Source organism: Salarias fasciatus, chromosome 15 (assembly GCF_902148845.1).
Source record: "Salarias fasciatus chromosome 15, fSalaFa1.1, whole genome shotgun sequence".
Lineage (NCBI taxonomy): Eukaryota > Metazoa > Chordata > Actinopteri > Blenniiformes > Blenniidae > Salarias > Salarias fasciatus.
In genome coordinates, this window is record NC_043759.1 from 75,710 (window position 1) to 88,957 (window position 13,248).

General features: G+C 51.8%; 1 protein-coding gene across 1 annotated transcript in view; it reads right to left on the reverse strand.

Moving 5' to 3' along the window:
* Window positions 1–4,578: 4,578 nt before the first annotated feature.
* The window catches only part of LOC115401841 (serine/threonine-protein phosphatase 4 regulatory subunit 4-like), a 31,461-nt gene continuing 22,791 nt past the window's right edge, over window positions 4,579–13,248 (reverse strand). The window contains exons 4-10 of the mRNA XM_030110195.1: window positions 9,449–9,653; window positions 8,230–8,303; window positions 7,971–8,077; window positions 5,636–5,743; window positions 5,084–5,204; window positions 4,778–4,902; window positions 4,579–4,619 (exon numbers count right to left, since the gene is read on the reverse strand). Of these exons, the coding sequence (XP_029966055.1) occupies window positions 4,867–4,902; window positions 5,084–5,204; window positions 5,636–5,743; window positions 7,971–8,077; window positions 8,230–8,303; window positions 9,449–9,653 (651 nt within the window). The 3' untranslated portion in view covers window positions 4,579–4,619; window positions 4,778–4,866. The remainder of the gene's footprint in view (window positions 4,620–4,777; window positions 4,903–5,083; window positions 5,205–5,635; window positions 5,744–7,970; window positions 8,078–8,229; window positions 8,304–9,448; window positions 9,654–13,248) is intronic.

The following is a 13,248-nucleotide window of genomic DNA, read 5'->3' on the forward strand; positions in this document are numbered from 1 at the left end:
GCGCTGACACCCCTGACCTAAATCCAACAGGAAGTCCGCGATTTCCCTTTCAAAGTAAAATTTGCTCAAAATCACTCCTCACGAAAAAATTATCTCCGCTGAGACCGTTTGTCGTACAGACATATGAGTCACACGACGTGAAAGAGACAAATTTCTCTACAAAAGTTGTGAACAACTTTGTCAAAAGTCTAACGGTGTTGATTTTATTAGTGTTCAAAGTTGGAAGTCTGAAATCCTGCCTTGCTCCGGCCCTCATCCGTTATAATGGGGAAAAAAAAGAAAAAAAAGTTGCCTTTTTTCAGCACCTTGAACAAGCATCGAGTGTGGCTAAACCGTGACTCCTATCAACAAACCGAGCACACGTAAAGCCTCACCAGGTTCTCCCGAACAAGATGATGTAACATAAGTGGGGAAAATATCATATTATATGTATGTTTTCACAGGTAAGAAAAGGTGTGCGCTCTGCATTTTTTTTGCTCTCAGTTATAATGGAGCCGGATGGGGAAAAATCTCGCACTTCTCACAAACGGAGGCCTCTACGGTCCCAAACTAAAAGTCTGACTGCTCTGAAAGCCTCACCAACTGAAAGACAACTAATTTTCCTATCAAATGTGATATTTTTTGTTCAGTTTTGCCACACAGAAAAGGAACAAGGAGCAGTTGTTTCCCAAACAGAAACTTTAATTTTCTCCTCTCTCCACTCTAACGGACATGACCATATATGGGCATACAGTGCAGTTACACAGCTGACAGCAGCTGTCAATCAAACTCTGACACTCAGTGCCTTCATTCAGTGACTCTGAAAAGCAGATGGCAAAAGCTAACTACTCCTTGTTAGTGGATGGGAGATGCTAACAGCTACATGTAGTGGATGACAGATACTCACAGCTGACTGTTAGTGGATGGGAGATGCTAACAACTCCATGTTAATGGATGACAGATGCTACGAGCTACATGTTAGTGGAAGGGACATGCTAACAACTCCATGATAGTGGATGACAGATGCTAACAGCTCAATGTTAGTGGATGACAGATGCTAACAGCTCCATGTTAGTGGATGACAGATGCTAACAGCTCCATGTTAGTGGATGACAGATGCTAACAGCTCCATGTTAGTGGATGACAGATGCTAACACTCCATGTTAGTGGATGGACATGCTAACAACTCCATGTTATGGATGACAGATGCTAATAACTCCCATGTTAGTGGGTGGACGTCTCAGTCGCGGGCTGGCAAGGAGGCTCGGTCCCAACCAATGCCGCTTGCGGCTTTAATTTACATGAAGTCACTGCAGGAGCAACACTTGAAACACACTGGAATGTTCTAAACAGATGTCACCCTGCAGACATATCACCTGACACACACCATACACCTGGAATCAGTCTGGATGGATGGATGGATGGACAGACAACTGGATGTATGGAATCAAGCTACTCTGACACTCAAATGGATATATTGGTGTTTCCAAAAGTGGGGCTGACATGACTATCAAAATAAGAGCCTCACACCCCTTCAAAATAAAAGTAACATTTTGCAAGAAATGACATTTTTAATAAAGCAGGTTCATAATTTCAGGTTCAACAGGTTTTTTTTTTTTTTTTACTTATTTATTGAATTGTTTCTTTATTTGAAACAATTCAAATCAAATCAAATCTGATTTGATTTGATTTGATTTGAATGTTTCAGGGGAGCCATCTTCACCGTGTGACGTCAACATGGGAAACAGAGTTTTCACAGTGTGGGAGGGGCTTCCTCTCTGAGCAGCAGAAACACCAGGAAAGCTCAAACATCCAGGCACGAAGGAAAAAAAAACGCTTTGGGGTGTTTTGGTGAGAACAGAACTATATAACAAGGTTAAACATACGAGGGAGAACTGGAAAAAAACTGGACACTGGTCATAACTTTTCATTTGTTTTATTGTACAATTATTCAAAGCTGTCGCCTTCACAGTAATCCCTGTTGGTTTGAATCCACCGTTGCATCCGTGTTTTCCAGGTTTCAAAGACGTTGAAAACTCGTGTGTATTGATCCCGTTCAGTGCGTCTTTCGATTTCTGTTTAACCTCCTCAGCGTCCTCAGATCTCCGCCCCTTCAGCTCTTTTTTCATTCTTGGGAAGAGAAAAAAGTCACAGGGTGTTAAGTCCGGCGAATAGGGCGGATGAGGCAGCAGGTCATCCCGTTTTCCTCCAGGAACTGCATTCCGTGCAGGGCCCGGTGCGCCGGCGTGTTGTCGTGGTGCAGCCACCACTCGCCGTCCCGCCAGAGCTCCGAGCTGCTGCCTCCCTGCTCCTCGGAGCGCCTCAGGACCTGGATGTAGTGGTCCTGGTGAACAGACTGCCAGGGCGCTCAGGCTCGCTGTGTTCGGCTTCCAGAAAAAAGATCCTCGCGGATCTTTTCCTGCGTGAGGATGCGGGTGGTCCGGAGCGGGGCTGGTCTTCAGTGGACATTTCGCCCCTTTCAAAGCGCCAGAACCACTGGAGAACCTGCGTTCTCCCAGGGCGCCGTCTTCATACGCCTCCTGGACCATAACGAGTGTTTCTGACGCTGTTTTTCCAGCAGAAAACAAAATCTGATGCTTGCGCGCTGATCGCGTTTAGTGATGTGTTCCATCGTTTTGTGGTTTTCTGAAGACGGGGGTCCCGCTGTGTTGACGTCGGCGCTGTGTGTGCTTTCCCTGTGTGACTTTGTGAGACGATACTTTGCAGAGATCTGCACAAGAACATGCTGTAGCGAGATTCAACAACCAAACTCTGAAATCATTCTTGTTTTAATTTTAGAAATGCAGTCCGTTTCTTTCCGGTACCCCCTCGTACAAAAGTGAATTTTGCATGATACAGCCCCTTTAAAAATGGTACCTACTGCCTTCTGCCCAGGTGCTCGGCATTTCCAGAAAGGGGAAGGCGGTCGAACCCACAGAGGTAGGCAGAGCTCGAACGCCCACAGCAGCTGTGAGCCTGGGGTTACCAAACGGAGATAAGCGCCGCCTAACGCACTCGTGCATAGGGAGACTTTGACTTTTGCTAAAGTAGAGCAGACATGACTGTCACAATAAAGTCTCACACCCCTTCAAAATAAAAGTCACATTTTTGCAAAAAAAGACACTTTTAACAAAGTAGGTTCATAATTTCGGGTTAAGCAGTATCAGTGGAAGCATGTATTGCTTTTCCAAAAATACACGCCCAAAATTCCTTCAAAATAAAAGCCTATTTACGACAGAAAATGAGGTCAAGTCATGAAAATGGATGTTTATGGAGGAGCAAGGTTCCCAGTGGCCTGGACTTCGGTCATCAAGGTACAAGGACGGCCTCAGTCAGGCTGCCTTGCCAGAGGGCTCGGTCCCGTCCAATGCCGCTTGCAGCTTTAATTTATTCATTACCTTAGATTTCAGTAGGTTGTTATATGTTTTGTTGCACCGTGGGTCCGAGGGGACTGTAATTTCATTTGTGCTGTATGTCTTTATGTACGGCATACTTCGACAAATAAACTGACTTTGAACTTTGAACTTTGAAGAGAGAACTTCAGCCGGCGTTCTCACCTGCTTGGTCCAGAGCCCGGTTCTCTCCAGGGCCAGAACCGCTTCCAGGGTTTCAATCCAAGTGGTTCATTAGCGCATCCAACACCTGGACCACAAGAACACAGACCGGGGTTCAGACCTGGACCAGCGCAGCTCCTGAGACAGCTGGATCAGACTGGAACTGGATCAGACTGGGTCCTGCAGCAGACTGGATCTGGCTCCATGGAGCACGGTTCCACACAGGATCCACTCGCAAAGTTGTTTATTTTTCTCAGCAGATCGTCCAGAACTGGACTCGTACCGCTCCGGCGCCGTACTGTGCTGTGAAACTGGACACCAGGAGCTGAGCTCCGCCTCCTGACTGGTTGAGCTCCGGCGTCTCACCTCCATGTCTTCGTCCTGCAGCAGAACCAGAGTTCTTTGTGGACCAGGTGACTGGTCTGGACCGAGAGCTGGATCACCTGATGAGAATAAAAACGGCCAATCAGAGCAAAGCACCGAGGACTGTGGGTTCTGGACCGGAGGGTCTGACCTGGTGGAACGCGGCGGCGGCGCCGCGCCGGACGCCGGCGTCCGGGTCGCGGCACAGTCTGGAGAATGGGCCGTAGAGCCGCGACCGAAGCGGCTGGTTCTGAGAACGCCACCAGGGCCTGAGGGGTAGACGGGGTGGCCAATCAGAGGCTGGCCGACGATCAGAGGCCGACCGGACCCGATCACAGAGGCCGGCCGGCCGATCAGAGCGCCGAACCCGGCCCGATCCGAGGCCGACCCGACCGATCAGAGGCCGGCCGGCCGATCAGAGGCCGGCCGGCCGATCAGAGGCCGGCCGGCCGATCAGAGGCCGGCCGACCGATCAGAGGCCGGCCGACCGATCAGAGGCCGGCCGGCCGATCAGAGGCCTGGCCGCCGATCAGAGGCCGGCCGAGCCGATCTGAGGCCGGGCCGACGCCCCCTCCCTACCGGCAGGTTTAGCAGCAGTTGCGGCGGATCAGGGCGGCCCGGCCGTTCTGGGTCTCTCTGGGCTCCGTCAGGAAGTCCGGCGGCGCTCAGAACCTGGAACCTCTGCAGGAGGCAGAACCGCTGGTCCTCCGACAGGCAGCCTGCAACACACCACCCGTCACGCCTCCACCCCACCGCACCACCAGCACCACACACCGCCCGCTCCAGAACCACCGACCTCCAACACCTCCACCACGCGCCTGCACAGCCTCCACCCACACCATCAAGAACACCTAAGCCAGCACTACACCTCCACCCACAGCCAGCCCGCGGGCAGATCTTCCAAACCCGAAGGACAGTGACGGAGCGAAGGGCGTTCCTCCACCAGGGTGGAGGAGTGCACAGACCGACATCAGCAGAGGAACCAGAACATGCTGCCACGCATCTGAGGAGGAGGAAGGAGGGAATGAGGAGAGGAGGAGGAAGAGGAGGAGGTAGTAAGGAGGAGGAGGGAGGGAAGAGGAGGTGGAGGTGGAAAAGGAGGAAGGAGCAGGAGGAGGAGGAGAGGAGGAGGAGGGAGGATGAGGAGTATGAGGAGGGGAGGAGGAGGAGGAGCAGCACCCACCAATCCTCCAGGCAGCTCCAGCAGCTCCACCAGGGTGTCGAGAGGCCGCCAGGCCGGACGCTGGTCTCCTGGTCTCTGAGAGCAGCACCACCTCCTGGAGGAGCTCCGCCAGGACGTCCTCCGCCCTGAGGGACACTGGCTGTGAGACGGGGGGGGGGGTCCTGCTGGTGTACTGCTGTTCTGCCAGACTCTGCCTTTTACCCCCATAAGCCCCTCCCACTGGGTGTCCCACCAAGGGGGGTGTGTGTGCCCCCTGGGGGGTGTGTGTGTCCCGCCCAGGGGAGTGTGTGTCCCCCCCGGGGGAGTGTGTGTCCAGGAGGAGTGTGCCCCCCAAGTGCACATCCAAAGTTCTGTGACGGGAACAACTCACAGCAGAGCGTCGTGTTGCGTCGTGTTGCGCTGTGTTGCGTCGTGTTGCGTCGTGTTGCGTCGTGTTGCGTCGTGTTGCGCTGTGTTGCGTCGTGTTGCGTCGTGTTGCGTCGTGTTGCGTCGTGTTGCGTCGTGTTGCGCCGTGTTGCGTCGTGTTGCGTCGTGTTGTGTTGCGTTGCCCTCTCACCCCGACACCCGGGCCAGACTCTCCAGCTGACGACACATTAAAGCTCGAACCTCCGACTCCGAATCGCGACACAAAGAACGAGCCAATGGGAGGAGCTCCTGCTTCACCCTGAGAGAGAGAGGGAGAGGGGGAGAGAGAGAGAGAGAGAGAGAGAAAGGGAGAGAGGAGGTGGAGAGAGAGAGAGATATGGAGAGAGAGGGAGAGAGAAAGAGAGAAGTAGAGAGTGGGTGTAGTTTCATAGTGTAGTTTAAGGTGCAGCTTGGGTGCAGTTCAGGGTGTAATTTAGGGTGAACTCAGGGTGTAGTCAGGATGTAGTAGTTGTAGTCAGGGTGTAGTTTAAGTGTAGTCAGGGTGTAGTCAGGGTGTAGTAGTTTGTAGTCAGGGTATAGTTAAGGTGTAGTCAGGGTGTAGTCAGGGTGTAGTAGTTTGTAGTCAGGGTGTAGTTCAAGGTGTAGTCAGGTGTAGTTCAAGGTGTAGTCAGGTGTAGTAGTTTGTAGTCAGGGTGTAGTTCAAGTGTAGTCAGGTGTAGTTCAAGGTGTAGTCAGGGTGTAGTAGTTGTAGTCAGGGTGTAGTTTAAGGTGTAGTCAGGGTGTAGTCAGGTGTAGTAGTTTGTAGTCAGGGTATAGTTTAAGGTGTAGTCAGGGTGTAGTCAGGGTGTAGTAGTTTGTAGTCAGGGTGTAGTTCAAGGTGTAGTCAGGGTGTAGTTCAAGGTGTAGTCAGGGTGTAGTCAGGGTGTAGTTCAAGGTGTAGTCAGGGTGTAGTTCAAGTGTAGTCAGGGTGTAGTAGTTTGTAGTCAGGGTGTAGTTCAAGGTGTAGTCAGGGTGTAGTCAGGGTGTTGTCAGGGTATAGTTAGGGTATAGTTCGGGGAGTAGTACCAGGGGTGTAGTCAGGGTCGACTCAGGGTGTAGTTAACGGTGTAGTCAGGTTGTGTCAGGGTGAAGTTAGGGTGTAGTCGGTGTAGTCCAGGTGTAGTCCATGGTAGACTCAGGGTGTAGTCAGGGTGTAGTCAGGGTGTAGTCCAGGGTAGACCTCAGGGTGTTGTCAGGGTGGTTGTCAGGTGTAGTCCAGGGTAGACTCAGGGTGTTGTCAGGGTGTAGTCCCAGGGTAGACTCAGGGTGTGTGTCAGGGTGTAGTCCAGGGTCATACTCAGGGTGTAGTCAGGGGTGTAGTCCAGGGTAGACTCAGGGTGTTGCAGGGTGAAGTCAGGTGTAGTCCAGTTAGACTCAGGGTGTTCTGTCAGGTGTAGTCAGGTGTAGTCCAGGCAGACTCAGGGTGTAGTCAGGGTGTAGTTCAGGGTAGACTCAAGGTGTTGTCCAGGGTGTAGTCAGGGTGTAGTCCAGGGTAGACTCAGGGTGTTGTCAGGGTGTAGTCAGGGTGTAGTTCAGGGGAGACTCAGGGTGTTTGTCAGGGTCTAGTCAGGGTGTAGTCCAGGGTAGACTCAGGGTGTTGTCAGGGTGTAGTCAGGGTGTAGTCCAGGGTAGACTCAGGGTGTTGTCAGGGTGTAGTCAGGGTGTAGTCCAGGGTAGACTCAGGGTGTTGTCAGGGTGTAGTCCAGGGTAGACTCAGAGTGTTGTAGGGTGTAGTCAGGGTGTAGTTCGGGTAGACTCAGGGTGTTGGTCAGGGTGTAGTCAGGTGTAGTTCAGGTAGACTCAAGGTGTTGTCAGGGTGTAGTCAGGGTGTAGTCCAGGGTAGACTCAGGTGTTGTCAGGGTGTAGTCAGGGTGTAGTTCAGGGTAGACTCAGGGTGTTGTCAGGGTGTAGTCAGGGTGTAGTCCAGGGTAGACTCAGGGTGTTGTCAGGGTGTAGTCAGGGTGTAGTCCAGGGTAGACTCAGGGTGTAGTCCAGGGTAGACTCAGGGTGTTGTCAGGGTGTAGTCCAGGGTAGACTCAGGGTGTTGTCAGGGTGTTGTCAGGGTGTAGTCAGGGTGTAGTCCAGGGTAGACTCCAGGGTGTTGTCAGGGTGTAGTCAGGGTGTAGTTCAGGGTAGACTCAGGGTGTTGTCAGGGTGTAGTCAGGGTGTAGTCCAGGGTAGACTCAGGGTGTTGTCAGGGTGTAGTCCAGGGTAGACTCAGGGTGTTGTCAGGGTGTAGTCCAGGGTAGACTCAGGGTGTTGTCAGGGTGTAGTCAGGGTGTAGTTCAGGGTAGACTCAGGGTGTTGTCAGGGTGTAGTCAGGGTGTAGTCCAGGGTAGACTCAGGGTGTTGTCAGGGTGTAGTCAGGGTGTAGTTCAGGGTAGACTCAGGGTGTTGTCAGGGTGTAGTCAGGGTGTAGTCCAGGGTAGACTCAGGGTGTTGTCAGGGTGTTGTCAGGGTGTAGTCAGGGTGTAGTATCGTCTCACATGTGTGACTCGAACTTCGAGGCGACTTTTCCTAAAATCCGACAACTGGCCAGACGAGACTGAAGAGAGTGAGACGTCTGAGAGTGATAGAGGAGAGGACTCAGCACCTACAGACAGAGGGTGAGACAGAGGGTGAGACAAACATCAGCAAGACAGGCAGAGGGTGAGACAGACATCAGCAAGACAGGTAGAGAGTGAGACAGAGGGTGAGACAGGCAGGGTGAGACAGGCAGAGGGTGAGACAGGTCAGTGTACTCACCTCCTGTTTGATGGTCTCTTTGGGTAAAGCATTGATGGCCAACAGCAGGGTCTCCAACCACGCATTGAACACCACTGTCAACACACACACACACACACACACACACACACACACACACACACACACACACACACACACACACACTGTTGTCACTTCTGCTTCTTGTTGTCAACTGTTTCTTGTGTCTCAGGTGTGTGTCCAGGTGTGTGTCCAGGTGTCTCAGGTGTGTGTCCAGGTGTGTGTCCAGGTGTCTCAGGTGTGTGTCCAGGTGTCTCACCTGTGTCCTGGGCTGTGTTCGAAATCGCATCCTGCCTACTACATCCTTCCATACCCATACTGTCCATACTGCATACTGCATACTCAGTCCATCAGACAGTATGCAAAGCGTTTACACTACAGCGTACTACATAATAACCCACAATGCATTGCACTCCTCTCCCAGCTGAAATCGACCGGCTGAAGCTGATTTCACTTCAGCTCTAAACTCTTCAAATGTAGAACTTTATTGAGATTTTTTTCAAATGAGGCGACAGGTGGAGGCTCAGAGCCGATTTGTCGTTTATTTGTCTGAATATCAACCGTTTAGGATTCTGTTCGGATGAATTCAGCGAAATGTGAGCCAGCCGCAGTGAGCAACGCACTTCCGGTTATTTTCACCAAAATAAAGCACCCCTTCCCCTTTCTCATGCAAAAAAACCGATCTGTGCTTTTACTTTGAAAAAGTTTTTTTTTTTTTTTTACTATTTTTAATCAATGTAAATCCAATCAGAAATCTCTAACAGAACAGACCGACTGGCACAAACACTGGAGGGAAGATTCTATCTGGAGCCACACTCAGCCTGTAAATGTGCATCAGTAAGAAACAGTCACTGTGAACTGAATGAAGTTTATTAAAATAAATAAATAAGTCCATTGTCTGTCGTGTTGCATCTTGGGTAATTTCAGTATGAGCAGTAAACTCACGACGTATACTCAACATTTCTGGCGAATGCAGTATGCATCGGGAACTTCTCGCACACTCACAAACCGCATACTGCCAGTGTGAACGCTCTGCATGCTCAGCAAGTATGAGGAGGAGGTCAGCATGCCGTCTCCGACACAGCCAGAGTGTCTCACCTGTGTCCTGGTGTCTCAGGTGTGTGTCCCAGGTGTCTCAGCTGTGTCCAGCTGTGTGTCCTGGTGTCTCAGGTGTGTCCAGCTGTGCGTCCTGGTGTCTCACCTGTGTCCTGGTGTCTCAGGTGTGTGTCCAGCTGTGCGTCCAGCTGTGCGTCCAGGTGTGCGTCCAGGCGTCCCAGCTGCAGCAGGACGGTCCTCAGGATGCAGAAGGTGTGTGTGTGGATCAGGATGATGTCGTCCTGCAGGATGCTGGAGAACGAGGCGGCGGCGGTGAGCTGGATCTCGGCCCCTCCCCCGTTCAGGACCTCCTGGGTCAGAGAGGACAGGAGAGGACAGGAGAGGACAGATTGTCTTTATTGTAACCAGAACAGCCAACCTGCACGTTCAGCCTCCTCACTGAGTGCCATTCAAAACATCAAAAAAAAGAGATAAAAAATGAGTGCAAACAAGAGTGTGTGCATACATCCGTATGCACCTACACACACACACACACACACACACACACACACACACACACACACACACAAAACCTAATGATAATAAAATGAAGTGTTTACATCACTCAGACAGCGACCAACTCAACATCGCAAAACGTTCCAAAGCCGTGCGGCAGCCTGAGGACGGCTCGGCGTGACGACGGGCTCGGCGTGACGACGGGCTCGGCGCGACGACGGGCTCAGCGCGTGACGACGGGCTCGGCGTGACGACGGGCTCGGCGTGACGACGGCGCTCGCACAGAAGCTGCTTTCAGTCTGTTTGTTTTGGTCCGTCATGGCGGAAAGCGTCTGCCGGAGGCCAGCAGCTCAGGGAGGGGGTGTCCGGGGTGGGATTCGTCCTGTATTAAGTTTTGTGCTCTGCTGAGGCAGTGAGAACTGTGGAGTTCCTCCAGAGACGGAGGAAGCCGGGATCGTCGCGGCGCCGTCCTGCCTGCAGCTGGGCGGCTGAAGAACCAGACAGAACCAGAACCAGGACCAGGACCGGAGGACGGTCCGCATGGAGCACCGGGAAAAAGACGCCAGCAGCTCCTGTCTGAGGAGTCGTTTCTTCGACCCCATCCCATTTCTCTTTCTAGCCCCCCCCCCCCCCGAAACGGAGTGCTAAGGGGTCGGGCCGAAAGTAAACCCCTCCGAATTGGAACACCCCTCCGACAATCGCGTACGTCATCAGTAGTCGCCGCTGCCGATGACGGAGGCAGAAGCGACAATTGTTTGCCGAAGAAGAATGTTTTTCTTACATTTTAAAACTTATTGACAAAATACTGACATTATGAACTTCTTCCGTTGCACACGCCGCCATCTTGTCGATCTTGCAAGGCTTTCTGGGAAATCTGTCATCCAGTGGCGGCCGGTGGTGAGGGGTGCTTGTTTTGTCCGCCTAGACCGCAAGTTGCGGGCGGGGTCAGTTCACTTCCGCATTGGCGGGAGCGCTCGTTTCCCACCTGCACCAGTCACGGTGTAGGCGGACAAAACAAGCGCTCCCGTCACCGCCCGCCGCTGGATCATAGCCCTCCGTTTGGAGTGAGCCTCGGGAGAATCTCCGTGTGGAGGGGTGAATAGCCCCCCCCCGTCATGATGACAGTCGGGACCACAGATCGTTAACATAATGGACAGAGCTTTCCTGACGTCCCCACAGCGTCCCAAACCCCGTCCTGCAGACTGCAGCCAGTCCAGCAGGACGTCTCCATGTCCAACGTTTCAAACCGGATGTGATGTGATTGGTCCAGCCCGTCACGTGACCGCATCACGGGGCCAGAGGAGGCGCTGTGATTGGGCCATTTAAGCAAAACTTTAACTCCTAATATAAAATCAACAGATGATTTCAGTGAAAACCAGAGTCTGGTGAAGCAGCAGGTTCTAGAACCAGAGACCGAGACCAGGACCTGGTCTGGAACCGGAGCTTTAAAGGTTTATTTTCACTCTGAAAATCAGCATTTTGAATGGTTCCAATGAGACCGCGGCTCTTTTCGAAACCAGCATCATCGCCCCCTGCTGGAATTTCCCCGGAATTACAACCTTTTTGCGCTTCTGCATTATCTTCATGTTTTATGAGCGGAGGCGGAGCCTGGTCGGGACACGTGGAGGATCCTTCTGACTTTTTGGGTTTTAAGCAGGAGGAGTCAGAAAAGTTCCCACAGGGAGAACCGGCTGGTGGCGGCCCAGAGTTCATAGCGACGTTGCTTTTTGATCCCTGGACGTGGCTCTTCCTGTCACTGCGAGGCAGAAACTCACCAGGCGGTGGGACTGTCCTCCACTAACAGGGAGCGTGAGCCGGTTAGACCGTCGTGGGACGGGTTAGTTTGACCCTGCTGATGATGTGTTGCTGCAGGAGTAATCCCGCTCACGTGCCCGCCACGTGAACGCCAAAACGAGGGGGAGGGCCAAGGGGGAGGGCTGAGGGGGGAAATGGGACTCAGCATAACAGTCCTGAAAGCCATACTTCAACGTTTTGGCAAATTGGCCCATTGAGCTCAACTCCTCAGTCATCAGAGCAGCAGACTGACTGTTCTGTGAGGCGAGCTGTTGTTCATCCAGAGGAGAGTCAGGAAGGTTTTCAGGACGGACACAGTGGAAGTGGACGGTATTTTTGTTCCCCCTCGTCAAACTCATCAAATACACAATCCAACAACCCCACAACACTCTGGTGGACACGTTACAATCCACACATTCACTACGCTGTGGAATATTAAAGCAAAATGACCAGATTGAGTTGTTCATGTGAAGATTGCTGAAACGGAACTACTTACTCGACATGGCGTCTGGGTGTAGTGATTTCAAAGAAAAAGTAGTTCCCAGTATTTGCTTTACAGTATTATTTGTTGGTGTTCCACAGCGTAGTGAGTGTGTGGATTGTAACGTGTCCACCAGAGTGTTGTGGGGTTGTTGGATTGTGTGTTTGATGAGTTTGACGAGGGGGACAAAAACACCGTCCACTTCCACTGCGTCCGTCCTGAAGACCGTCCCGACGGTCCTCTGGATAAACAACAGCTCGCCTCACAGAAACAGTCAGTACGAGGGGGACCCAAAAGTCCCCGGACTGTGGTTATAACTTTTTATTTTTTAATTTCCACATTCAATCAACACTGTCACCTTCACCGAATCTCCTTCGGCTTGAATCCAGCGCTGCAGCCGGATTCCCACTGCTCCGAGCAGTCGGCAACTCCTGCGTAACGATCGCTTTAAGAGCGTCCTTCGATTTCTTCTGCACTCTCCTCATCATCAAGTCTCCGCCCCTTCAGTGCCTTTTTCATTCTTGGGAAGAGACGGAAGTCGCAAGACGCTAAATGGAGGGGACACGGCGGATGGGGCAGGGCCACGCCGTCTCTCAGCAGGAGCCGTTTCACCGCAGAGCCCTGTGCGCCGGCGCCTCGTCACGATGGAGCCTCCAGCCCCCGCTCTATGGCCGGCCCATATGATCAAGAATACGGCGTCAGAGACGGCGTTTAAAGCGGCCTAAATATGGGCAGACGCCGTTCGCCGAACACAGTCACGTGACCAGACGCCTGCATTACAATTTTATTCTAATGTTCTCCACCCCGGAAGTTTGGTCAGCCAGTGAAATGAATTTATGGAAACCTGGGAGACTGAAGCAGCTGCAGGACCAGCTGGATCTCTGGCTGTGGCTCCAGGACAGGAAGGAATCTGGACTTCACAACAACACAATACTTGTGTTGCATTACGCTTCTGCTGCTTTGTTCATTTCTGATCAACAAATGTTTCGCGCAACAGATCGTGTGTTCGTTTATCATCATCATCATTTAACAATCAATTTAATTTGCCGAAAAAAACCTGTATTTTTGTAAGATCCATTATGTAAGATACATTTTGTAATCCAAACGATTACATTTTGCAAACTGTAAGTTAAAAAAGTAATGAAAAATATTTTATTATAGTACTTAAAGAAGCA